This window comes from Pleurodeles waltl, chromosome 11, assembly GCF_031143425.1.
Source record: "Pleurodeles waltl isolate 20211129_DDA chromosome 11, aPleWal1.hap1.20221129, whole genome shotgun sequence".
Classification (NCBI taxonomy): Eukaryota; Metazoa; Chordata; class Amphibia; order Caudata; family Salamandridae; genus Pleurodeles; species Pleurodeles waltl.
Window position 1 is genome coordinate 53,238,973 of NC_090450.1, and position 27,246 is coordinate 53,266,218.

Sequence of the window (27,246 nt, forward strand, 5' to 3'; positions counted from 1 at the left end):
TGAAATTGTGGTCTTCTATTGTTGTCAATTTTTTTCATTCACACACGTGGTTAAATGCACCAGAAACTTTAAAACTATTGAAAAAGCCCATTATGTGGCAATCGCCTTGAGGTATATAGCATTTACTTCCTCTGGTGAGTCGTTGAAGAGCTTTATGGCTGGTAAGCTAAGCAAGTGGGTAAAGCAATGGTTGTTGGGCAATGTTGGTTACTTTTTGTTATTGGGATACATCTTGTGCTCTCATGAATCTGTTTCATGCATTTCTTCCAATTTCTTTGATGTACCTTAAGGTAATATGAGTTAGTGTGATCATTTGTGAGAATTAAAATAAAAAATAAAAGGAAAGTGGGTTGAGCAGATAGGGTAGAGGGAGGGTAGATATTGTTAGATATCAAGGATCGGTTATTCAGAAGGACGGTGTGTGATTTATGAGCAGAGGTATGGGACGTTTGCAGGGATACAGTGGAGAGCAAGGCAGACAGTCATGCAACAAAGGAGGTGACACTCAGGGAGAGTAAGGCATGTAGAGGATGGAGGATAAGCAGAAGGCCATTTGATAGGTAGTAAGGAGAGATGAAGGTATTTTGCTAAAGAGGGTCATCGTAGAGTGCCCACGGGGCATCTGTCTGTAGGAAAAAAAGCCCAGAATTAGAGATGGTCATCGTTTTTGTGAACAAGGTCGTCTAGAATCTCTAATCGATCACACTGGGAATAACTAGGTCATCAGCATTGTACCGTACTCTAAGTGATTCTCATTGGCTCTAATCTTGTAAAAAGGACTTCCGTAGTTTGGCGGCTTGAGCGGAGAAGGCAGTGCCATCAATATTTTCCTTCCTGTAACCAGGATTTCTTAAATTTGGTGCCAGCCTAGAACGTGAATTACTCAGAATACGTTGTGATTTTTGATTAAAGGAATTTTGTGTGTACCTCAACAACAATAAAAATTGAAAGTAAATAAGTTGTCATTTCTGCTCTGTATACCCGATTTGTAGATCGTTTAGCTGTTACAATTTACTCTCCATCACCTGTTTTTCGAGAATGAGAAAAACAGAGTAACGTCCCTGTACCGGCTGACAATGGAGCTTCAGAAAATGCCTGTGAAAGGTAACAGCATATAAGGCTATTTTCGAACTGATGACTACCTCAGCGATGAGAAGTAACAACATGTACATGCTTTCTGTATTGGAGCCGTATGAAGCATTTATCAAGTACAGTGCTTCGAAGTTGAGGGACTGTGGCAATAAGCAGCATTTAAAAGTAGCTTCGAGCTTGTCTTTTGGTTGAGGGAATGCTTTGGAAAACTTGGGAAACTCTGCATCATACCTTTCCTTTAGAGATATGCCGAAGATGGCAGATTTTTACGAGCTTCTCAAAACATATCAGATGTGAGCTTTGCAATCCATGCAAATCATAGATGGTCCGCCAGGTGCAGAGTGCAGGATCGGCAAGAGGAAGAAATGCAGGTAGGCATGTTTTTATTTTTTTGTTTCCACTTCAGTAATATTTTCCCACCTGTCGAAATATTTTCCCCCACAAACCTAGAAAATATGATGGTGCCCAGGAAACATTTCCGTGCCATTTGCAAATTCTGATGTGAAAATGATGCAAAAAAACATTGTAAGTGTCACCAACCATTTCCAATGGCCACTTGTGTGACCCATCACTAGAAACGCCCTTTCTCATCCAGAATAACTTTAGAAAATTAGTTACTCTAAGAGAAATGTGTGTCAAAACAATATGCAAATGCTAATTCTGAAAATGAGGCCCTGAGACAATTAGGTGGGCAAACTACTGAGAATCATGTCCTTTGTATCTTTTTGGTACAACGGCTTTTGATGGTCAATGACCAGAGGTGTCCACACATTCTTTCCAGCCCTAGCTTTAGTTGACCAACCTGAAGCAAAATAGCATGAGGCCAGAGGAGCAAAGTCCAGGTGTGTAGCACTGCAGCGCTTACAAGTAATGACAGTTAAACATTCCATGTCACTTCTACATAGCTTAAAAAAATTAGGCCCATTTTTATGGAAAGTTAGTATTGCCTTGGTATCATTTATTTTGATGCTAAAGCGACGCTAACTTAACTCCATATTTATATTTTGACACTACACCCATCTAGCGTCAAAATATTGGACTTAGCACCATTTGTAGGAAACGCCAACTCACCTTGCGCCAATGAGATGCACGGTCAGTGTTCCATCCCTAAAAATGACTCTAGCCTCCCAGCACCATATTTAACTCCCAATGCTGAAACGATGCGCAGCTAGAAGGAAGACCTAAATAATGGCGTTAAGCCCGATTAGCGTCATTATTTAACGCCAGGTCAGACCAGGCCATTTCCCCTACCACCATCCATCCATCACTAGCTAATGTATTTTTTTGAGACGCTAGCCATTCTTTAGAACCATCGTGCGTCATTTCTTAAATATGGCGCACAGATGGTGTAGGGAATGGCATTAGCTCGTGTTAGGGAAAATGACGCACAACTGTGCTAGCGCAGCTGTGCTTCATTTTTCATAAATATGGGTGTTAATCCTCATATTCATAAGAAAACTTTAGGGTACCTTTACTATTTTATTCACACAGCTCAGCAACCAAAGTTGCTGTGTTCTATTGTGTGAGAGGAAGAGAACAGTACAGCACTATGGCCCTCATTCTGACCCTGGCGGTCTTTGACCGCCAGGGCGGAGGACCGCGGGAGCACCGCCGACAAGCCGGCGGTGCTCCAATGGGGATTCCGACCGCGGCGGTAAAGCCGCGGTCGGACCGGCACCACTGGCGGGGTCCCGCCAGTGTACCGCGGCCCCATTGGATCCTCCGCGGCGGCGCAGCTTGCTGCACCGCCGCGGGGATTCTGACCCCCCCTACCGCCATCCAGATCCCGGCGGTCGGACCGCCGAGATCCGGATGGCGGTAGGGGGGGTCGCGGGGCCCCTGGGGGCCCCTGCAGTGCCCATGCCACTGGCATGGGCATTGCAGGGGCCCCCGTAGGAGGGCCCCTACATGTATTTCACTGTCTGCTGCGCAGACAGTGAAATACGCGACGGGTGCAACTGCACCCGTCGCACAGCTTCCACTCCGCCGGCTCGATTCCGAGCCGGCTTCATCGTGGAAGCCTCTTTCCCGCTGGGCTGGCTGGCGGTCTGAAGGAGACCGCCCGCCAGCCCAGCGGGAAAGTCAGAATTACCGCCGCGGTCTTTCGACCGCGGAACGGTAACCTGACGGCGGGACTTTGGCGGGCGGCCTCCGCCGCCCGCCAAGGTCAGAATGAGGGCCTATATCTATTAAGATATGGTGGTGCTGTTTTCTTCAAAAGCGCTGGCACACACTCACTCTGCTAAGTGCCACACACACACACACACCTATGAACCATAGTGCAAAGGTGTCTGAGTGACTATAGCATCAGTTTGCAACAGAACGTTACCTTCTGTAGGAAACTGGGGTAAAGTGTGAGACAAATGAAACCCAATTCCAGAGCAAACCGCAATCCCTGTCAGGGTGAAGTCACAAGCAACCTCAAAATTAATCTGCGCTTATCCTTCTGGTAGCTTGGCATAAAGCAGTCAGACTTATCTTAGAGGCAATGTGTAAAGTATTTCTACAGCAATTCAGACAGTAGTAAAGTGAAAACACAACACAAGAAAAATCACACACTAATTTACAATAATAAAGTAAAATTATATAAATTGTTTGAGACCAAAACAACAAAAATCCAATCCGCAGTACCGGATATATGTTATTTAAGTGAAAATAGTGCCTAGAAGAACAAAGCACCAACTGTTGGTTTCTGGCTACGCTGGATTGGGAAAAGGTTACAAGTTCAGGGTGACCCTGCTGGAGTGCTGGCTGTATACAGGGACCAAGTTAAGCCAGGTGAATAAAATACCTTAAATCCTGGTTTGCAGAGTATTGTGGGATCCCGCGGCGAGACTGCATCACGCAGCGGCGGTTCCGAGGAGCTGCCATCATTGTTGGGGACACCCCTGTACACCTGTGGTTCCAAAGAAGTTTCACCTCAACTTTGTCTCTCAGGCTCTTTCTGTACAGAGCCAAGTGCCTATTCCACTTTCGCTATTACACAGCTCTGTAACTGTTATCAAAATCCATCTCTCTTTCTGCATTTAATGTGTGTCTCTTAAATTCGTCTTTTTGCTTACACCACATTTCTGTTTCTGCCCTCCCCGCCTCTGCATTTCTTTTTTTCTCCACTATTCTCTTTATCTGACCTGTTTATCTACACCTATTCTCATTTTGTTCTCTCTCTACCTTGCATCTCTTTGTTTTTCTTCAAATATCTGTTTCTACCTCTAGTTCCTCCTGCATTTACCTTTCTTTACTTCCACTGTTTTTCTAAATTACCTCTCTTTCAACCTCAACCCTGGGAGGATTGAACGCATCTACTTCTCTCTACGTGTTGTTTTCTTTATCCCTAGCTCTTTCTGCCCCTCTACAGTACTCTAAAACTTATATATTCCAACGCCGCTCTTTCTCAACCTAGTTTATCCTTTTTCTACTTCTTTATGTTTTTGTTTCTGCTAGTTGCACCTTTCTTTACTTACTTTATGTCTCTCCTTATCTCGCATATCTTTCCAGTTCATCTCTATTTTCACCCATTTTCCTCTACTTTGCAACTCTCTTAATGCTGTTGGTTTAATGTAAATATATAAAGTGGAGAAGAGAAACAAGGCAGTGGAAGAGAATTTAGGTGAAAAGGCGCAGGTTGTAATAATCTAGATCCAAACTCAAAAAGAAATGGCTTAATAAATGATTGTTCATGCTTTTTTGGCACTAGTTGACTGGTGTTCACCAGGCAGTTTGAGATTTCCAGTTTTTTTGTGCCCTTTGTTTCTGAACATTTAACATGTAATTCAGTATTGTCTGGCATCACAAGGGCGTGGGTGAGTTGTAAAAGAAAAATAAATTCAAAGTTGTTCCAAAGTTGTACCTTGCCAGGGGCAACACAAATCCTTGAAATGTCACTGCCTGGGGCGCATTAATGCTACCTGTCAGAATGGTGGTCAAATGATGCTCGCACTATATGGGCCTATTTCTGGAGCAGGAGGAGCATAATCCTGCATCACCACCACGTGCCGCGTGACAGGAACACATTGTCTAGTGACGCGAGCTCCCTATTGTGGTATGACAGCTGCGGGCGAACTCAAGTCTCCAACCTTCCAAGAATCACGTGTTTGGCATGCGCCACATTGAATGGGGAGTTGTTGTAGAAACAGAAGAGCAGAGACTGTCTAAGTATAGATGCTCATCACCAGAAATGTAACAATGTGAAGAATCAACATAGTAACTCTCTGAAACATAGCGACACAAGATTACAAGCAATATTAGTAACTATATTTAAGGTAAATAATCACACAACATGTATTCGTGGGAATTAAAACTTATAAACATTTTTTGTGGAAAATGTCACACTCAGGTGAAGTTTTTGAAAGGTGCCAGTCTCAGAGTGTTTGCCACCTTTGCAAAATGCTGTGCAAGAAATCATAAATTCTCACTTCCCTTTGCTTCTCACGCTTTTGTGCTGTTGATTTTCTTTTATGCTGAGCTTTCCTGTTAACATCAGGGACTTTGCTACATGTGTTCTCATTTTAAGCATGTTTACTTGTTTCTCATAGTTGTAAATTACATAGAAAGGTGCATTCTGGAGCTGTCATTGTCATATCAAGCTCAGACATTATTTGATCGTAAATGCCGTCTTCACATTCACCAGCCTATTTTATTCATTTTGGGGCATTTTTTACACAGAAGAGGCACAGTACAGCGCGAACATTGGCAGCGCCGCACTGCATTAGTTTTGAAACACAGGGATGCACCATATTTACACAAATATGGTGCACCATTGTGTTTCCCCAAGCGCTGGTGCTATATTTAGCTGCCAACGCAGACATCCTTGCACCATAGTACAAGGATGTCTGCGTTGAAGGGAATGATTGTTTATGTTCAGGAAGGTATCCCTTCCTGCACATAAACAATCTACAATGGTGATTTGTTCCTTCTAGAAGCAGCAAACTGTCATTATTGAATGACTGTTTATGTGCAGTAAGGGACACCTTACTGAACATGCACAATCATTCACAGCCTTTTGCTCTTTCTATGTGTGCTGCAGAACAGAAAAAGCAAAAATGAGGAGAAATAAAAGTATTTCTCCTAGTTGCACCATGCTTACACCACCCCTGGGTGGCATTCATTTTTGGCGTTGCTACAGATGTATGATTCCTTGTAAATCTGGGGCAGCATCAAAAGCAATGGTGTTGAGGTGGAATGGACATAGCAACACCTATTGCACGTACCTCTGATGCAGAAAACTGCGTTGGAGGGGTCCATATTTACAAGGCAGCTTTAAGCCACAAAAAGTGGTTTAGCGCCGGGGGGCGTGGCCTGACGCCGATGGCAGTGGAAGCCTCTCCGTGAGGCTCCTACCAGTGATCCCCACTCCGGTCCAGTCTGAAAGGAGGTGGACCCCCTGCACGCCCCATGGACTATCAGCAGGGTCGGGGGGTCCGGAGACTCATTTGGCAGGGTCCGACCCCGGAAAAAGGAGAATTTCGGGGCCTAATTAGCGCCCGACGGAGTGCCGCGAGGAAGGGAGAGAAAAAAAGAAGATGGCGGCCGCGACTTGAACGGCGTTTTTGGAGGCGGAGGACCCAGTAAAGGCAGGTTCTTGCTCCCTTCCAGTGTATCCCCCCGGGAGTCAGAGAACGAAGGGTGCACTAGGGGATACTTTTGGGGACTCATAGCGACGAACAGAGAGGTCCAGTATTGCGGCGGAGACCAAATAGGGACCGCGGGGCATTCGCAGCGCGGCGTCCCGCGCCCTAAGGCTGAATCGGATGGGACTCGATAAGGGGCGATAGCGCCGGGATCTCTCCTGGGGCTCCAGAGACAACCTACCTTTGGCGACGACTGCTTGAGAGAGACGCGGTGGATCCGAGGGGCCTTTTCCGGTGCGGCCCGACTCCTTGGTCCGCCGGAAGGGGGCTGGAGCGAGAAAGGCGAAGCTAATGGTTAGAAGGGGCGAACTCGAACGAGACAGAGAAGCGGCGCAAAAGTCCCCGTACTGCGGAGATTCCCCCTGATGACGCGGCGCTGTGTGCACAAGAGCGCAGGAGATCCCCAAATTCAAGTTGAGAGCCACTCCGTCTTGAAGGTTCTCCCCATGAACAGCGAAGTAATCGGGCTGGATGAGATCGCACCCTGACTCACGGACGAGACGGTGAAGCGGCACAAAGGACCCCGTGCTGCGGAGATTCCCCCGATTGCGCGGTGCTGAGAGCATAAGAGCGCAGGCGACCCCAAAATCCAGGATGAGAGCCAGTCAGACTTGAAGGTACCCCCCATGACCGGTGAAGAAATTGGACTTGATGTGATCGCACCCTGACTAGGAGGAGGGAGTGAGGGGCCCATCCTTCTGGAGTGAAATACCCCTCGGGAATGGTCAGTAGTCTAGAGTGAGGAGGATGGCTGGTAACAAGAGGCGATAAATCTCACATGCGGGCATAGTGTGCTGGAAACAGCTATTTATTAATGAAGGACTGGAGATCCCCCTGGCGGAGCAGGGCACCGAGTTGGGATGAAAGAATAAATGTTTAATGACCATTGAACAGTCGTTGTTGAAGCTACACCTCAGAAAATGGGTAAAACCGGTCGCCGAAGAGACACAGAACAAAAAGAGGGGCCCACAGTTGAGACACAGGCAGATACGCCCGAACACAGAAATGACGCCTCGGGGGTGAACATACCGATCCCACACTTCAAGATGTCCTGCAAGCTATAACGGCTTCCCGGGTAGCACTGGAGGGGAAAATTGATGCATTAGCCACGGATTTTACAGTACTACGAGACGATCACCGCCGCCTGGCTGAAAAGGTGTCCACCACAGATAGACAACTAAAAGAGCTCTTCCCGGAGGTCAAGGATTCTACTAAGGCCACAAAACTGCTGGAGTCCAGAATTAGGACCTTAGAACTAAGAGCAGAAGATGCCGAGAATAGGTCACGGCGCAATAACATTCGGGTGATTGGAATGCCTGAAAGTGTCCCTCAAACAGGCCTGGCGGAGTTCCTCGAGCAATGGCTTCGAGAGGGCTTAGCGGGCGATGGACTTTCTCCCTTTTTTGCCATTGAAAGGGCTCATAGAGTACCGGCACACCCTCCCGCACCGGGAACCCCCCGGAGGCCTATAATAGCCAAGCTGCTCCATTACCGAGACAGAGACTACCTATTGCATCAAAGTAGAACCAAAGGGGATCGTACAATGGACAACCACAAGGTTCGTATTTTCCCAGACTTTTCCCGGGAAGTTCAGAAACAAAGGGCCACCTTCAGTGCTGCAAAACAGAAACTGCGCCAATTAGGTCTGCAATAAGGCATGATGTTCCCGGCAAAACTTAGAGTAGTAACCAAAGAAGGGACACAGTTTTTCACTACGGCGGAAGAGGTATGGCAATGGCTTGACCAGCTTCCACAAGAGGGGAATGGTCCTCCGGGACAAGTCCCCGGTCATGGGCGGAAGAGAGAGGCTAAACGCAAAACGGCCCGTACTGTAAACAGTCCTTCGCATGGGGAGATGCAAACGGAGAGGCGAAAAGCCATGGAGGCAGCAGCTTCATTGAACGGCTCGGATCGCGGGTCACAAGTGCAGTCTGCAGCGAACTGTGAACCATCTGATTCAGAGCATGAGTCAGAGTCCTCTCGGGTATCCGACGGATCGGGACCAGTCATAACTCCGGGCACCTCTGACTGTATCATATGAAAGCCCTCATACCAAACTGCTCTTGTGGCAGTTGTCCTAGTAATGAAGGTTTCCAATGGCGGACATCGTGGTGCTTAGTGAGGAGGGAGCACTGGCTGTTGCTGTGGAGGTTATCCTCACCAGATGGGCGAGAAAATGGGTCCACAAGTACTACGACACCCTGTAATCCGGTAGTGGGGATCAGAGGGATGGCCCACTCCTTCGAAGAACTTGGAGTAACCCCAATTACAATAAGCTAGTTAAGATTTTGAGTCGTTTGCATGAGAGCTGTTTTAACTTTTGTCCTGGGGAGAGGGAGTTGGGGTGTTAATTGTTGGGGTATGTTTAGGGGGAGTGATGAATGGTGGGTATCTATCACTGATCTACTGATGGTGTGTGAAGTGAGAACAGAGTTCCAAGTGGTAAATGCTAGCCCTACACGGGATTGGACACAGATGGGGCTTGAAACACAGCTATGGCGTCATTAGGCAATTATAAATTTTTATCATGGAATGTACGGGGTATGCACACAATGGCTAAAAGATATAAGGTATTTTCTCATTTGAAGCGGAGGGGGATTCAGATTGCGCTGCTTCAAGAAACACACTTAACCCAGTCTGAAGGGCTTGCTCTGCAGAAAAGGTGGAGAGGCCAGACATACTATACCTCTTATTCTGCATTTGCCAGGGGTACTTTGATATGGATCGGAGCTGGGGTCCCATTCCAACTTTTGGACAAGCTCATAGACCCGGAGGGTCATTTTGTAGCAATCCGAGGGCGATTGGAGGGAAGGGATCTGGCGTTGATTAATGTCTATGCCCCGAACGGGGATCAGGGGGAGTTCTTCACTCGCTTATCGGGCCACTTGGCCGCCTATATGCAGTTCCCCCTCGGGATGGGGGCGATTTTAATTGTGTGGCCGATCCTTCTAGAGATCGCTCCCACCCCCCGTTACACGATTCTCCGTTGATGAGAGTAGCAAGATTATTTTCTTCCTGGCAGGCGAGTTGGGGACTTGTGGATGTCTGGAGAAAGCTGCACCCGGGGGCCAGAGACTATTCCTTCTTCTCCCCTTGGCACGAGCTCCATGTCCGTTTAGATGTGTTTTTCTGCTCGCCAGACGTTTCCCCTCGAGTGCATAATGTTTAATACCTGTCCCGCACTATCTCCGATCATAATCCTCTTTTATTGGAGATAGGCTGGGGTTCACCCCCTTCCCGCATCCCCACCTGGCGGCTGAAGATTGAATCCCTAGAAGACAAACCCTTTCAGGAAGAGCTAAGACAGCATATTGTCCATTACTTTATAGATAATGAGGCTTCGACAAATAACCCATTGATTGAATGGGACGCTTTTAAGGTGGTAGTGCGAGGGCGCTGTATTGCGGGTGCTGTGGGGGTCCGAAGGTCTTTACTTAGGGATACTGAAAAAGCAGAGAGTGAACTGCGGGAGATGGAGAAAAAAAGGCCTGAAAATCCGCTCCTTCAGCCTTCTATCTTAGAGCTTAGAGCAACGGTGGCTGACTGTGTGGAGCGCCTTAGATGTTTTGACTACCAAAACTATATTACACGGGCACATGAGGAGAGAGACAAAGCAGGTCGGATGTTAGCTTGGGTGGTATCGCAAACACATAAGACGTCGCCCATCCTGGAAATGATCTCGGAGGATGGGAATTCCCTTTACGGGCAGGAGCAAATTAACTCTCACCTGATGGCCTTTTATGAACGATTATATAAAAGCACTCTCTGTACAGACGGTAGCTCTATCGATAATTATGTATCGGGACTGCAGTTGCAGACACTGCCGCCAGATGCTACACCACAACTTGAGGGCCCCATTACACAACCAGAGATTCAGAAGCCCATTAGTGAGCTATCGAGGGGAAAGACTCCGGGTACAGATGGTCTTCCCATCGAATTCTATGCCGCATATATAGATCAGTTAGCTCCTAGACTCGAGATGCTATATCAATCTGCCAGAGATAGGGGAATATTACCGGCAACAGCGAGGGAGGCAGTAATAATACCCTTGCTTAAAACAGGGAAAAATCCAACGGAAGCTGGGGCATACAGACCTCTATCCATGCTGAACCTGGACTACAAGATCCTCAGTAAGGTTCTGGCCACTAGACTGCTCCCCCACATGACAACACTAATTCATACTGATCAGGCGGGGTTCATCCCGGGGCGCAGCACAGCGGATAACATACGCAGATTTATAGCAGTCATGAATGATCGAAAATCGTCCAGCTCAGCCCCCGGAGTCCTCGCAGTCGATATAGAAAAGGCCTTTGACAGCTTGGAGTGGTCATTCCTTTATACAGTGTTGTCCCATCTTCGATTTGGACCAGAATACATTGCCTGGGTCAGACTGCTGTATACTAAACCCATTGCTAGAGTACGTACGGGACGGATCATATCCAACCCCTATGTCGTTGAACGGGGTACCAGACAGGGATGCCCCCTATCGCCGCTGTTGTTTGCACTGGCTATGGAGCCGTTGGCGGCGGCGGCGCGGGGGGGAGAGGGGGCCCTGGTATAGTGGCAGGGGACAAGAGACATCAAATAGCGTTGTATGCAGACGATCTATTGATTTTCCTAGACGATATACACAGAGACCTACCACGGGCCCAACAGTTGCTTTCGCAGTTTGGTGAGCTTTCTGGTCTACGGGTGAATTGGGGTAAGACCGGCTTGTTTCCTTTGAATGCTACAGTAACGCCTCCATTAGAATTGGGAAATGTCCAGTGGGTTCCAAGATGCCTCTCATACTTGGGGGTCAAGGTTTTTCACGACCCACAGGATATAATCGACAGCAATATTGGAGGCGCACTGAGTTCTACCCGATCCAACATGGCTTTTTGGCAAACCTTGCCTTTATCTGTGGCGGGGAGGGTAGCCATCCTTAAGATGGTGGTACTGCCTCGTCTCCTGTACTATTTCACAGTCCTGCCGGTATGGGTTCCTAAGGCCATATTTACAGAACTGGAGACCATGGTCATAGCATTTATCTGGGGAGACAGTCGAAAGCGAGTTGCTCTGTCCAAACTTCAGAGGCGTTCAATAGATGGTGGCCTAGCAGTCCCGGATTTTGAGGCTTATTACTTGGCAGCGCAACTTCAATGGTTGGCACAATGGATATCCAGCAGGGCTGCAACAGGGTTGAGGGTTAAGGCGTTTACTCCCCCAGAAGCTAGATTATACGAACTGTTACTAGGGTACCCGAGTATGGGGAAGAATGACTCCCCTGAGTTTAAAGTCCTTGCGCGATGTTGGAGGAGATTTTTGCGTAAAATCAAAGTAAGGGCTCCTTACTCCCCGGACCTGCCCCTCATGTCCTTAAGGGCTTTACCTCAACGTGGAGACTGGGGCGGCCTCCGGTCCTGGGTGGAAGCTGGGATACAGTCGGTGGGAGCACTGTTTAGGGAGGGAACACTGATGTCATTTGAAGCACTGCGGTCACAATTTAATCTACAGGGGGGACACTTTTTATTATTTGGCTCTGTGGCGGCTAGTATCAGAAAACATTGGTTAACAGGAACTGGGGGGCCCGCAACACAAACAACCTGTACATATTTGGTGACCTCTTCTGGGGCCTTCAGAGCAGTTTCTAACCTTTACAACAGAATTCGGGAGGATATGGCCACACCTTTGTCTCAGCTCAAATCGTCCTGGGAGGTAGACCTGGGCACAGCTATATCCGACGAGGATTGGGAGCGTACGCTTGGTGGTTTCCCTAAGATGACTCGCAATGCCAGATTTAAGCTGATTAATTTTTATGTCCTACATAGGGCTTATCTCACTCCTGAACGGATCAGCAGATACTTTGGGGTGGAGGGATTGGGATGCCCGAGGTGCGGGTTGGAGAGGGCTGAATTTGGACATATGTTCTGGAACTGCCCTGTTGCGGAGGGATTTTGGGCAGGGGTGTGTAGACTGGTGTCTGGAGCGATGGGAAGAGAAGCCCCTTGCACGATAGGGCAATGTTTGCTAGGGTGGTTTCCACGCACGGCTAAGTACAAAATAACCAACAGATTCAGGGATCTGGCCTTCGTGTTGGCCAAGAGGGAAATAGCGATATCCTGGAAAAAGCCGATTGGACCAAGATTGTCCCAATGGTCCAGAGAGCTAATTAGATGGGCTGGATGTGAGAGCTCTGTCCTTCATAGTGAGGAGAGAAGGGGTAGACGGCCCCTGGGGGCGGCACAATGCTGGGATGCAATACTTGATTCCTTTAAAGAAGAAAGCCGGGTTGAACCAGTCCCCCAAAGCGAAGGGTGATAAGATGCCATTTTGAAACTGTCAATAGTCCCAACAAATAGTTGCAATGCAAGATGACCCAGAGGTGAGATTCTAGGTGTAGGCTATTCGGAGAACCACGTACACGTTAAGAGCAGAGGGCTGACTCCTTCATATCACATCTACACACAAAACGACAATCTAGGCATGCTACTAGTATCATCACTGGGGGGAGGGTACAGTTGGGGAGGTTGAGGGATGGGGAGTAGGGTAGATAACATGACAATAGAATGCTAGTTAAGTGGGAATGAGTGGGTTGGAGATCACTGGTCTTATGAGTATGTAAAAGTTGTTTTTTAATTTTTTATTGCTATGTACTCACAAGTGTTGAATTTCCTACTTATTGCTGTTAAGAAATGCAATAAAATTTGTTTACAAAAAAAAAAAAAAGTGGTTTAGCGCCACCTTATAAATACGGCGCAGTGCACAGCGCCCTCTGAGCGTCACAAAAAGCGATGCTCCGGTGGCGCTCGAGGCATGTAAATATGCTCCCTAATGTTTGACATTGTTTTGGTGTGGTTGGAGTTGAGTGTACAAAGAAAGGGTTTCTCTTTATTTATTTGGCTGAGTTGACAAAACATATCCAGGATTGAAAATGAATAATGCCTGATGACTATAGGCAATGGGTTCTCAGAAATGCTGGTAGGGCTGAGATAATGTAAGTCACATGCCAGGTCCATCTCTGAAGAGGCAGGAGGCCTATAGCAGTGCCTGTCATGCACAGTACTTGTCTTGAGAAGCAATTAGAACTGTGGCAAAGTCAATTTCAAGTTTGATGCGCATTTTAATGGCCATTTGGACAGGGATAGTGTTGGCAGTGTGTCACTCTTGCGTCTTAAAGGCCAGAAGAGCTGGGATTTGTCTATCAGATGGGAGACTCACCACTAAAAGGCTGGAGGGGCTTAGGAGAAGTCAGTCACCTTTCAGCCAGTATGCTGAGGAAGAGTATGGCATTTGTCAGGTGGACATCAAGAGACTGGTATAGACGGAGACATGTCAGGCAAGTTTCAGGTACACTTGTTATGGGTGAAAAGTCACTCTATGTGCAAACTTTAATTAGGTGCACAATCACTATTCATGCAACATCAGCAGGAGCGTGGAAACCACTGTAGGTGCAAAAACACATTTAGATGCAAAATAAAGGATTGGGGATTGGGGATATCAAGAACCTGCCCGGTGCCCCTAAAGGTTGGTCCTTTCCGCTGTCAGGCCTTAAGAACCAAGGACTAAGCACCCACAGAGAAGGGCACATGCACACGCGCACAGACAGTAAGACCACCATGCACTCAGAGGACATACCTACAGGCAACTGCGCGTATAGAATGTCCATGTGCACACATGCATCCACATCTCTGTGAGTGTAGGGGAAGCTTTGCATGTGGTTACCACCTGCCCTACATAGTGGATAACAATTTGGTATTATGCAACCCGAATGGTGGTCGCAAAGCATTTGTACATGCCAAAAAACAGAGGGATGACCTTCACTGCACCCTACCCCTTGTGTGATGCAAAATATTTGCATGATGATTCACAATGGCAATTATGAAGCACAACACAAATCTGTACCTTGTGAATTTGCATTTTGTATTCACAAAGTCATGTGCCATGACTTGCAAACGAGGATTTTTTTTCGTCAGGTTTACTGTCTACCTAGATAGGGCTGTCGCTGAGAGGACCATGAGCGATGCATTACAACATCTGCATTGCCTTGCGCATGTCTTATTCCTTTGTGTGTGTGTGTGCGTGCACCTGTGCACTTGTGCATGTGTGCGCTTGTGTGTGATCCTTCAGTGCTTCTGCCTGTGCTGCATGTGTCCTGCTTGTGTATGGAGGAGAGGGAAGGCTGCCCTGAAAAGCCCTTCTGGTACATGTTTTTTGAGTGTAAATATGCATGCACAGATATTGCCTTCCTGCACCTGTGTGTGTAAAGGAAGTGTTGCACCCTCCCACATGCATCCTGCACTCCCCTGGACACTTTGGACCATGCCCCGGGCTACTGGAATTATGCGGCAGAGGCGGAACAAATTATGGTTGGCTAAATTAAGCAGCACGAAAAGGCAACGTATGCAGCGTGATGCAACACATTTCTTGACAGCATTATTTAATTATTTGGTCATTTGTACACATGCTTGCACGGTTTGGCAAAGGTTTCGCCCCACTAGTGCCAGTTTAACACCGAAATACAGCAAAAAGCAACTGAAAAGTGACCAATCAACCTTTGCAAAGGACTTTCCACCACGCAGCAGCACACGTTGCTGCCTTTTTTTTTTTTTTTACTTTTGAGCCCTTTGGTTTAGAAACATTTGTTTTGTTAAAATCAGTGGTTTATGCAACAGATGATGAATTATGTGGCAAACGTGGCAAATTCATAGTTATGTGTAAAACGCCGCAGCTACAGAATCGCATAGTTCCTGTGGCCTTGACCAAGACCTCTTACCAGATTTCACCAACATACCACACCAGCACAATGTGAGTGGTAGAAGTGTAAATATCTCTAACACAAATAATATTTACAAGGCAAGTGGCAGCAATGTGTGTCCTCACACACAGCTTTTAATATCTACATCAACAAGCTCTTTCCACGTTACATTAACAAGGGCACTGTGCACAGAAATCTGACATAAATAGTTTGTTACCATCAACATACAAAGCACTATTCAGGGTTTGAGCTAAAACGCTCAGATAAAACACCGTTTACATATTTTAGCTATGTATTCTCGTACTTTTTCCTCAATATATATCTATATCTGCCATCCTTTCTGTATTTTGCATTAACAGTTATCAAAAAAACACTTAGTACATGCTGCACATGTATTACAAAAATGTTAACATGGACGCCTCCCTGGATGTTGGCTACTTCTAGATTAATGGTCATGTATGTAAGTCTCCTTACACAAACGAAAAGCCAGTCCTATTGGCTTTGACAATGCTTACTTAGACATGTATCCTGAAGCAGATGATCAATTATTGCTACTGGGCATGTGTAGGGAATGTTCTAAATGCTGATAGACAAGTCTCGCAGTATTAGCCTTATATTTACAGGAAAATGAGGTGGCTGATTAGAAAATCATAAAATACAAACTCTCCCTCAACTTTTTGGAGCCTACTGTGAACAGTTCATGTCACTCTCTCACACCGAGACCCCGTAGGTAAAATGCTGCTTTTCACAAGTTATGTAACATTTTTTCATGATAAATTTTAATATTAATTTTTCCTATTCGTTTTTTATTTTCATGTTTTGATTTTTCGATATACCTTTTCACATTGTAACTTTGAACATATATTTAATTAAGTAAACCACACATTGTGTCAGCCTTGCATACCTCTTTGTATTCCACTGCACCACGCAGGAGTAAATGCCACAGTGTATATTCTGTTGTTTTTATAATTATGTAGTTTGTGATTTTTTGTTACAGCAAACTATTTGTTGTGATAACGTGGCTTCAGAAAGAGTACTAAAAACTGTGAAAACTGTAAGAAAGTAACTCCGGAGACAGAGGCTGTATGAAAGCCAAACAAAGCCACTAACAGCGACACGTTGCATCACCTGCATTGTGGGTCGATGAACTATAGTTTCGCCACGAGCCGGGCGCAGACACAGGTACACAGCGGGAGCACTTACCTTTTCGAACTCATTTGTGAAGTACAGGAATGTAACTGCAACACAAATGGTCTGCAACAACACGGCTGTAATGAGTACCAGTCCGCAGGTCTGGCTCGTGGTGGACGCAACCACGGTGGTCATTGTTTCCAGGGGTGGCCGTTTTGGATCAGCGCGCGAAGGTCCCTCTCTGTTGGTGTCCTGTGATTCCAAACTGCACGCGAGGTGTAGCTGTTTCCTGGATCAGGCAGACGCCGACCTGCCCTCTCGCAGAATTTGCCTTGGCTGGAATCCAAAGAGGCTGAAAAACAAGATCTCCGATGAACCAGGAAATCCAACAAACGTCAACAAAACCGAATCAGATGTGTTTAAACAAAGGTTTGTTTTGTTTGTTGCATTCGCTCACGACTCTCATGAAACTCCACGTATCACAGGATGGGTACAAATATATTTCAAGAGTACTCTACATTTAGACAATTTTCAAACAATTATTCTTAAACTATTATTCCTGTGAGAGACGGACCTGGTGGCTCGCTGTGAAAAATAATACATTGCCCTGACTTGAAGCAGATCACGCACACGAGAGGCTGTGAATCTGTTGAGATGCACAACGCACGCAAATCCCTCCATTTCCCATCTCAGGGTCAGTAGTTGAAATCCCAGAGTGTGCCCTTAGCCTTTCATCCTTCTCAGGTAAATACAATGTGTACCATTGAGTTTGGTGACAATCTATCAAATAACATCAAAATGGACCAAGGGATGGCTATAACAATTGCCTGAACTTGTTCTCCATGTATTTAAAATCTGTTGGTGATCCAATACATTTTTTTTATTGTGTGTACATGGGCTACATTTAAAAAATGTGTAGAATTTCAAAGCAAACTTTTTACTTTTTTAATAGCACGGTTTGGACGTATAACTGTTTACGAAAACGCGTTTATCAGCTCGCCTTTTAAATCGGGCCACAAAAATGAGTTATTAAATCAATATTGCACTCTGGTAAGTGTAGCTGCAGGTATGTAATGTTATTTTTTTTGTGGGGGAGGGGTTAGAATGCCTAAAATAAAGCACACTGACTTTAGCCCAGGTGCTAGACACCGCCACACGTTTCTTTGGTGCATCTCCCACCAAAGAATATTTTTACTGAAAACGGCGTCCAGCCTGGAGTAGGAGCCGGTTTACAACAGCGCCCAGAGGCTTTTTCATCCACTACAGACTGCCCCGCTTGATTAGAGGGGCCACACACTTTGAAGAGAGACCGTAGCCACAATTTAGTACAATTCTTTGGACTCGATTTACCTAAATGCCGGGAGTAGCAGAAGTGACACAACACACTGAGCGTTCAATGACATCTGAGCGGTGACCTATGCTCTGACTTAGTCCTATGACAGCCTCCTATTTGTTGCTGAGGCATTAGAGGATGAGCTATTTTAAATCAGCTTTTACAGCCCTGTTTATATTATGTTGCTGCTAGTTCCTCAATCCATCCTCAGACCACAGGCAGCAAGGGCAGTGCACTGGGTAGCAAAGAACAACTGAGGGATAGCAGCTGCCAGAGCCGGCTTTAGGGCGGTGCGACAGGTGCTGCTGCACAGGGTGCTGACCTGGATGGCTGGAAACTGACCTCAGGGGAGGTGCTGCGTTTATTAATATTGTATGATTTAAAAGCACCTGCTGCAGAGTTCCTTGTCCGTCCAGCTTTCGGACAGCAATAAAAATGTGATGATCAATCTTGTTATTAATGTACCTGACAGAGAGAGAGATGGAGGTTTGTCTAGTGGCAGTTTCAACTCTCCGTAAAGTAGTACAGGGGGGTTAATGTGCCTGATGCAAAGAAAACATCTGTATTTTATGTGAATAGCTGAGATTAGTAAAGACAGCCTTTACCAGCACTTTAAAACAAATGAAATGTACTTGAGAGAGGGGCTGTGGAGAGATGTGGGGCACTTTTGCCACTTGGTAGTTGGGGAATCCGAGGAGGAGTTCATTTAGGGGCTGGCGGTGCCAAAATAGACTGTAGCATCAGGTGCCACCAGCACCAAAGCAGGCCCAGGCATCTGTTTTTGTTGTCTGTAAACACATAGGGCCTGATTTAGATACTGGTGGAGGGGTTATTTCATTGTGACGGAGTAACTCTCCCACCAATATCTAAATCCGGCCCATAGTTATGCTAAAAGTTTGATGTGTAATCTGCCATTGCCAGGGATATCTGCCACCATAGTGACAGAGTAAACCTTCCACCAATATCTAAATCCGGTCCATAGTTATGCTAAAAGTTTGATGTGTAATCTGCCATTGCCAGGGATATCTGTCACCGCTGTGATGGAGTAACCCTTCCACCAATATCTAAATCAGGCCCACAGTTATGGTAAAAGTTTGATGTGTAATCTGCCATTTGACTATTAATCAGGAGTTCTTACTGCAAAGCTTATCAGGGTTCCTAACTTGGAACACGAAGCCTGAACTTTGAAAATAGCTCTGTTTATAAAAGCATTATTCTGTGTAGCTACATTTAAAGACCACTTCATCGGAGTTTCTCTCCTTCACATGGTACCATCCTTGCATCTACCTACTTGAAATATGAAACTGACTGCCATAGTCGGGAGGCTCTCTAGTTGGGTACCATTCTTGCCTCAGTGAGCTCATCTCCTTGGTCAATGTGGGGGAAATTGGAGCCTAATTTTTCTGTGATCACTTATTTTTCAATAAATACATTTTGCAGACTCATCTCAATAGCAGACTACTGAAGTGTTCTACAACAATGCTATCTCTAATCATCATCCACGCCTTCAAGAGGAGACACACAATACTCCACAGCCAGGGGGACAATGATTGACCATTTCTGTGGGAAAGGTTAAAGGTGCAGATTCCTTTGATGCAAAAGGGACTCCCCAATCTATCAGAGGCAGGATGCTAGACAGGCCCCTTCGCTCCTGTTCTCTCCAAACAACCTGATACATAATGAACATCCCACCATCAAATAGATGCAGCATTCTTATACTGCCTGCTGTGCTGGCTTGCATGTGAACCGGCATCCTGGATGGCATACTGTGACTGTGTGGCCAAGCTGAGAATTCAGAAAACAGTCTTTGCCAGCATTCTCCACCTTCACCAGTGCAGTCAAAATGTGGACAGAAACATTGAGTAGACCGTGGCAGTTGTGTACATTTGTGGTGAGATTAGAGGAACACATGCTAATAGATGTATTGCCTACATGCTTTCAGGCAACAACAGTTAATTTTTAACCACCTGAATTTTCATCTTTCTCTGCATATAAATGCTGGATGGAATATTAAGAGCCATTTGGTGCCACAACTGATGGCAATTATGTTTATTAGCAAAATCTACAGCAAGCTAAGATTGTCCGATCTACTGAGATGACTTAATAAGTAGGCAATAACCAGTGTCAATGGCCTCCTCTCAGAGTTTTGCTAGGTTCTGTGAAGATGTAGTGCGGGATATGATGCAGACAGAGGGCATGGGTGAGACTAGGGATAGGTGCTAACAACCTTACTGGCCACACTCGGCCTCATCAAGACTATTAATACTAACACAAATTAATCAACTTTAAAAGATAGGCAGGGCTTACTGAGATCCATGGACTTGTTTAGAGCACTAAATTAACTGAAGAGAACAACCCCTCAAACCAAGGGAACAAGGAGATGAAACCAAACCACCAAAAAGATCCCCTAAAAAATATTTGTGAAGACAAACGAGTGAAATCAAAAGAGTTACTGTGCCGTGCTAGCTCTAAAACAAACCTACAACTTCTTCAAGTTCGCAGATGCCTTGGTGAGTTTTGTAGAAAAAAGGATGCTGGAAGGGTTTTCCTTTTGTATTTCTTGCCCTAGAGTGTATTTATCCTCAAAAAGTTTTTGAAAGTTTTTATTTCACCTGCTTCTACATTGTATCCATGGTGCATAAAATGTGCATCAACAGTTGTGTCTCGAAAACGTTGTAAATCCCTCAGATTCTTATGGAGGTCACATTGTGTAGGTGTTCAAAAGGGTTGTTACTGTCAGCTTCAGAGACATTAGTGTCGAAAGAGATCTCCCTCAAAAAAATTGGATAAACCACAGGCGCATACCCAGGAAATAAATTAACCTTTCACTGTGTGCTGTGTTGTGTCCAGTAAATACCCTGAACCCCAGCTCTAAGAATACCTTAGGTGATAACCACAAAATACCATGACAGGCCTATTACCTCAGTCAACTGAAGTGTTGATTCTCCAGGCACAGTGAACTATTTAAAGACCACTAATGTGAACCTGTTTTCAATTTCAAGATTTGTCAAATCTCGCCCAAGATTATAGTCTCTTGCTCTCAGGGAATATGCATAGGCCCCTAGAGTTCCTAATATTATGGGATTTGGTGGCCATTTGGTGGGTGTGCTCTGTAAACCCCACCATACCCTAAGTCTGTGCTTCTAAGGAACGAAGAACAGGCCAAAGAGAGCATTTAGCAGATGTCTAGCTCAAGGATCTCCAATAAGCTTCAGTAAGGACTGCGAACTCCAAGAACTGTACTCACAGCACAAATCCTGCAAATAATAGAAAAAACAGAGAAGAGGGTATCAGTGCATATTCTTGCAGTTATGTGAGGCAAAGATGGTATTCTATGTGTTAAGAATTCTGAGCAACACATGTTTAGTTGTGGTTAGGCCAGAAGAACTGGGAAAGTGGTTAATGTAATACACTTATCTTACTGTAATGTTCAAAGTTAACAAAAACAACCCAAGAGAACACGCTTAATAGGGCAAATCTAGATAGATCTTAATTATCCCAGTAGCTCTGTAAGATCTCCCATCAGATGAGTGAGGGGACTATGTTGTTAGAAGTATATTTATTGTCCTGCACTTTGCCCCTCATTGTGAGCAGAACGTGTTCCGGCACAATTGAAGTACTCAATCTTCCTAATCAATCACCATACTGCAGTTATATTTTCCAGTTCCTTTTGGTGTGCTCATAAGTTTGAGGATAATTGGTTGATGAAGAGGCTACGTCAAGACCATAAACTGCTGAGGGGAAAGAGACAACCTACCTGGCAGGCTAGTGGGCTACCTATACATCTTTAGTCTAATCAGTTACATGATTCCAGGACCTCATAAGTTAGGGACTCACCTAGTACGTATGCGGACGATTACTGATCCTCAAATGCATCAGACATAAATCAAACCCATGCTATTAAATGACTGTAGGAGCTTTGGGTTACATGGATTGTTTCATACTCATGGGAACAAGTTTGCACGAAACAATTTATATCAGTTTGCTTGTACAGCTACATAAATTTTCTTAATTTTACAAAGATCCCAAGAAAGTAGTTATTTTTCCTAAGTATTCGATTTTCATAATATGATCTTACAGAACTCCAGATATTTCTACTGAGAATGGTGACCCTACCAGAGGCTCTAATGCAAGATAGAAAAGGAGTGACACCAGCGGGAAACCCATTGAGTTATCTCTTGCCAACATTATAAAAAGTGCCACAACACAATTACTTCTAATCTTAGTTTTGGACAGTAATAAAGTATATTTAATCATACAAATATTGTTTCATCCAATCCCAAAATACAACAGTACTCAAATTGAATTCCAATCTAAGGAATCAAAGGCCTTCTCCTTGTCAAATATGCCAGCCTCTCCCTGGTTCAGAATATTCTATCAAATATGAACTAGGCCGCTCAGATTGTATAAGTATGTCTTTGATATATTTAAAAAAAAGTATATTTGTGTTTTGTGTTAAATCATCCCTAGTACTAATGATCCCAGCTGTAAAGAGTTTGGCATAAATCTTAACTGTCCCAGTTATTCAGTGAGATTGGCGTGTGTTCCACAGAAACTCAGCATTGTTTCTCTGTTGTCTTGAGCAATTTAATGTTTGACTCAATGGCCTAAGAAACTAATATCACCATATTCATTGCCACTCCATAAATGGAATGCAGGATTATTTCAGCAATCAGCCAAAAGTCGATCTGTCTAATGATCCTTTGCAGAATTAAGTAAGGTTACTGCAGATACAACTACTTACTCTGTTTCCAATTCTGCTGCCATGGTACAAATCAGAGGCACACATTTAAAGTCATCTGTCTAGCACCTCTTTTCTTTTCTGGAGGAAACATCACCACTATTTTTGAATACTTTAGAAATGTATTCTTAAAATACATTATACATTTTTGGGGTTCTGAAGTCTCACTTCCTGTCATTGGTTTGATGACTGAAAAATTAAATATAATGCACCACCATTCTCAAGATGTTATGTTAGTATTGTAACCCAATTAGCATCCGTTCCACTTTCTAAACGATTTGTTCTGAAATTGTGCATGTAATCAATCTCAGGCCATCACCTTAGCTATCACCATCCCTAGATCATGTTAAGGTTTGGAAATGTCATAATACATATTTTCTACCCTGGATCACTCACAGTCTTACCTCTGGATTTAATTCAGAAAGAGACATAAATATTTGTTTTTGTTTTATATCATGATAAGTCATATGCAGCTCCCACTTAAACTTTAAAAGCCCTCCTACATTATAGCCTGTGTTGTATCCTTGTCAACACTAATTGAAAAATACATTCTCAGCAGTTACACATATAATTCTTTCATTTGTTCCCCCTGAAATATTGTACAAGGGTTCACCATCTATTCATTTATTCTTCTGTTTTAATGTAGCACACATCCTGCAATGATCTGCAGTGGCGTAGCCAAAGCACGTACACAGTTATTTAGAGTTTGGTGTATGCCGTACAGCAACCAAAAATTAGAAACACACTCTCTAAATAGGACATATTGGATATCCAACACTTTTTGACAGCTCTGCCTCATCCATCAAACTCTAAAATTAGTAGGTGTTCTCTCCAACTTCTTTATAGTGTACACTTCTGAATTACGACAAATTCCAAGTAACCACTTTAACCTGTTTTACCTGTACTACACAGATTTGGGATTGGGAAATAATCCAATATGAAGAGCATATGATTCAGAGTAGAAATGGAATGAAAATTAACTTGCACCTGGGCTGACCAATCACCAAGGACCTATGACATCAAATTCTTTATTCATGTAGATAGTAATTTTTGATCTCATTTTCAAATGATTGCTTTACATTTGGGGTTTTCGGATAGGTCCGTGGGGGCCGGATCCATGACACATGCTCGAAACCTTCCACATGATATACATTTGTATACAATAAATCTAAGTAGAACCGATTCACTTGGTAAGTGATTGCCTTAAAATTCTAGCATTAATCCAGCTCTATTATATGGATGGGGATGGTAATGCAAACATGGATGTATTCATATGACACGGATACATATTCAGTTTTATAATAAATCGTCTATCACATTTGCTTGAGGTTATCAACAAACAGAGCAGTTATTATATTTCTGATTTAGACTCGGGTCTATGTTTCATGCTGCAATGCCTATCACTTGCTGTGATCACAAGAAATTGAAAATACTTTTTTGAGGAATCCAGAAAATGAGCAGCTCTGCATTAATATGTGGTTCCCTGATGGCAAAGATATTCATTGTAGTTGGCTTGAACCTGTCCTTAGGTCATATTGTGTCAGCTGTTCAGTTTTATAATGAGGCTTGACTACTTAGCTTGAGTAGTTGATTGCATTTGGAGGGTGTGGAGCTGCCATATGATTGTTGGTTGCACAAGGTATGGTGCTTGAAGGGTTCACTCAACCATTTCTTTGGGTGGACGAGGATGAACACAAACCGGAAACTCTAGGTGTTGCTTACAAGAGCAAATGCTTTTTGGCTAATTATTAAAATTAATCATTTAATGAAGGTATGAAGAGGATAGTCCTAACGATGAATCATAGTCATTTTTCACAACAGAGAGCAAGTTATTGAGCAATATTTGTAGGTGTTGCAACTTTAAAACCTGAAAGAAGATTTATACTATTTGTGCATTCATTTCTTAATTTTTGAAGTACAGAAACACAATAAATATCAATTAAATGTATTAGCCAATGGAAGTATATGATTGTAGATATGCATTAGGATGTATGATCTTAAGGAATGTCCTTATCCCTTCTTTATATATTGAGGAATAGCAAGCAGTATGGAGAAATCCACAAGTGAAATGTTGGAAGTAATATTGTACATTGACTTGTAAACCCTTAGAATGTTTGGGTTACTTCTATGCATACACTCTTCTTTATTCCTGCACTCCTAAAGAAACTATAGTGACGCGTTTGTATGAGTTTATAGAATTCATATTCTAAAATGACTGAATGAACAATCTTATTGTATGGATCTTAGCTGAAGTTGCATGTTTCGAGTGGTTGCGTGGTCACCCCATAGTTGCACTCACGCGACAAGAAGGGCATGAGTACGGAACGACAGGGTGGGGTCGTGGTTCACATAGTTATTTACATTTTTGAGTAATTTACACTTTTAAGTAAGGTGACTATTTTTTGGCTGTTCACAAAATCCGAGTGTGAGTTACATTTTTTGAAAACATTTACTCTCGGAATTTGTGAATGTGCAAAAAGTAGTATGAGTATTTAGAAGTGTAAAAAGTGTAAATTATCTTGGGAATCAGGCCCTTTGTTTCTGTTGGTGTTTTGTGTGTTACTCTGTTTAATTGTCTGTGGCGGCGGAAAAACAACGAACCCTGGTGTGAGGAGAGGACTGTTTTCCATCGCTTGTCCTGTTTTGGTTTTGCAGTCTGGCGATCTGCGGAAGGAGATACAGAGAAGAGGTAACTTTGTTCAGGCAAGCCTGAAACTAAGGCCTGGCGTGTGGCCAATGCCATGAAATATGCACACTAAGCTCTAATCCAGTAAAGACACAAAGCAGTGGAACGTATCCAGCCTGTGACGTGGCCTTTTACAGGAAACCCATGTTGCAGGAGTGTGAAACTGAAGTCCGCATTTTGGAAGGGAAGGTGGTGTTTCTGTCCCCTCAGGGATGGACGAGGCCATTAGCGACGTTATAGGTTTAATATTCTGGAAAGCTGAGATAGCCACATTATATCTGAAGTGCCAAGGGGACAAAATGATTTACCAATTTTAAAAGTTCTTATTACAACTTATTTCTCCAGTGCATACATATGCATCTATGCCTCTCGAGTTGGGGACCCAAGGTTTTCAGAATGAGTTCCTGAAAACATACAGGCAGCACCTACAGACGAGGAACACCTCAGATCCATTAAACACCGCACTAAAGAAATAGTCAAAGATCAGTTTCAGGCCAGAAAAAGGATATTATGTTATGGTACATTACGTTACGGCTTATTTTTATATTGCACGTCAAACAGTTTCTTGGCGCTATAAAGGATAAATCAAGATTATTAGAGAAAAGAAAAATCAAGACGTTTAAACATTTTCCAATTTGTTGACTCCTCTAGAAGCCATACAGTAATCACAAAATGTTCTGAAATGGTTAGCTTATAAAAGAATAAGACGAACAAAAACGTTTTATGTAAACACATATATGCCTAATAATCTCTAAAAGCCTCAATGTGAGTCCTGTTAGTGAGCCATTAATAGATTTTCTCAGGGTACCTCCTTGTGAGCTGCCGTGCAAATTAAGTAAAAGCGGGGGATGGGAAGGTAAGAGGAAAGATGTAACTACAGTGGGAATAGTGATCACCTATATAGCTTTCTTGTTGGCGTACAAAAAAACAAAAAGTGTGTGCCTTTATTTCCCATTCCACAAGTGCAGAGACTCGAGGTTTCTTTTTTAGTTGACGTTGCGGTTCTACCCTGCAATGAAGAAAATTCCAAGACTTAGGGCCTCATTACGACCCTGTCGGTCTTAAAACTGGCAGGACCGCGGTGGCGGTTTATCTGTGACCAATGTGGCTGTCACGGTCGCCACATTGCGACGTGAGCACTGCCAGATTTCCTCCACTAGAAGGGCTGGCGGTGCTGGTGGTCCTTATCCGCCAGGGCAGTGATGCAAGCAGCGCTGCCCTGGCGATTCCGAGTCTCTTCTCCACCGGCGATTACATTGCGGTAGCGATGCTGGCGGAGATGGGGTGCAGGGGGCCCCATGGCTGATAGGTGGTGGTGCACCCTACGCACCACAGCATTGCTGCCGGCTCTATTATGAAAGTCAATGTTGTGGGCTGTTTCCCGCTGGGAAACTCGTAATAGGGCCCGTGGGAAGAGGACCGCACTGGCGGTAACCTGACTGTGGGCCACATTCCTGGACAGTGCCCTTTCATGAAATACTATTTGCTTAGTCTCATTGGACTAATCTTTAGGTCAGGTGAAGCACAGAGCTGCTAATGCTCCAGCAACAGGAAGAAGTGGGGGCCAAAAGCCACAAAATGATCTGCCCCGAGTCACCTCCTTCCAGCCCACCATAGTCAAAAGGCTTGTGAATGAGCCTAAGCGGATGACAAACCTTTGACACAAACCTCCAAGGGGACACTGACGTACAATTTTTAGACAATATACGACACACACATTGTCAGATCAAACAGGTTAGGTTCATACATGTCTACCAAAGTGAGGATTCACCATTACTATATTAGGGCTATACTTCTTCTGTGATAACAATGTATTTCTTTTTTAAACAAATTGCATTCAGATTTATATTGTTTAACAGCTCATATATCAGTCATCCAAGGCCTTTGTTGTTGATT

The 27,246-nt window shown here is 44.3% G+C and overlaps 1 protein-coding gene across 1 annotated transcript in view; it reads right to left on the minus strand.

Moving 5' to 3' along the window:
* The window catches only part of TNFSF10 (TNF superfamily member 10), a 101,948-nt gene extending 85,045 nt beyond the window's left edge, over positions 1–16,903 (minus strand). The window contains exon 1 of the mRNA XM_069213042.1: positions 16,663–16,903. Within this exon, the coding sequence (XP_069069143.1) occupies positions 16,663–16,785 (123 nt within the window). The 5' untranslated portion in view covers positions 16,786–16,903. The remainder of the gene's footprint in view (positions 1–16,662) is intronic.
* Between the last annotated feature and the right edge of the window lie 10,343 nt (positions 16,904–27,246).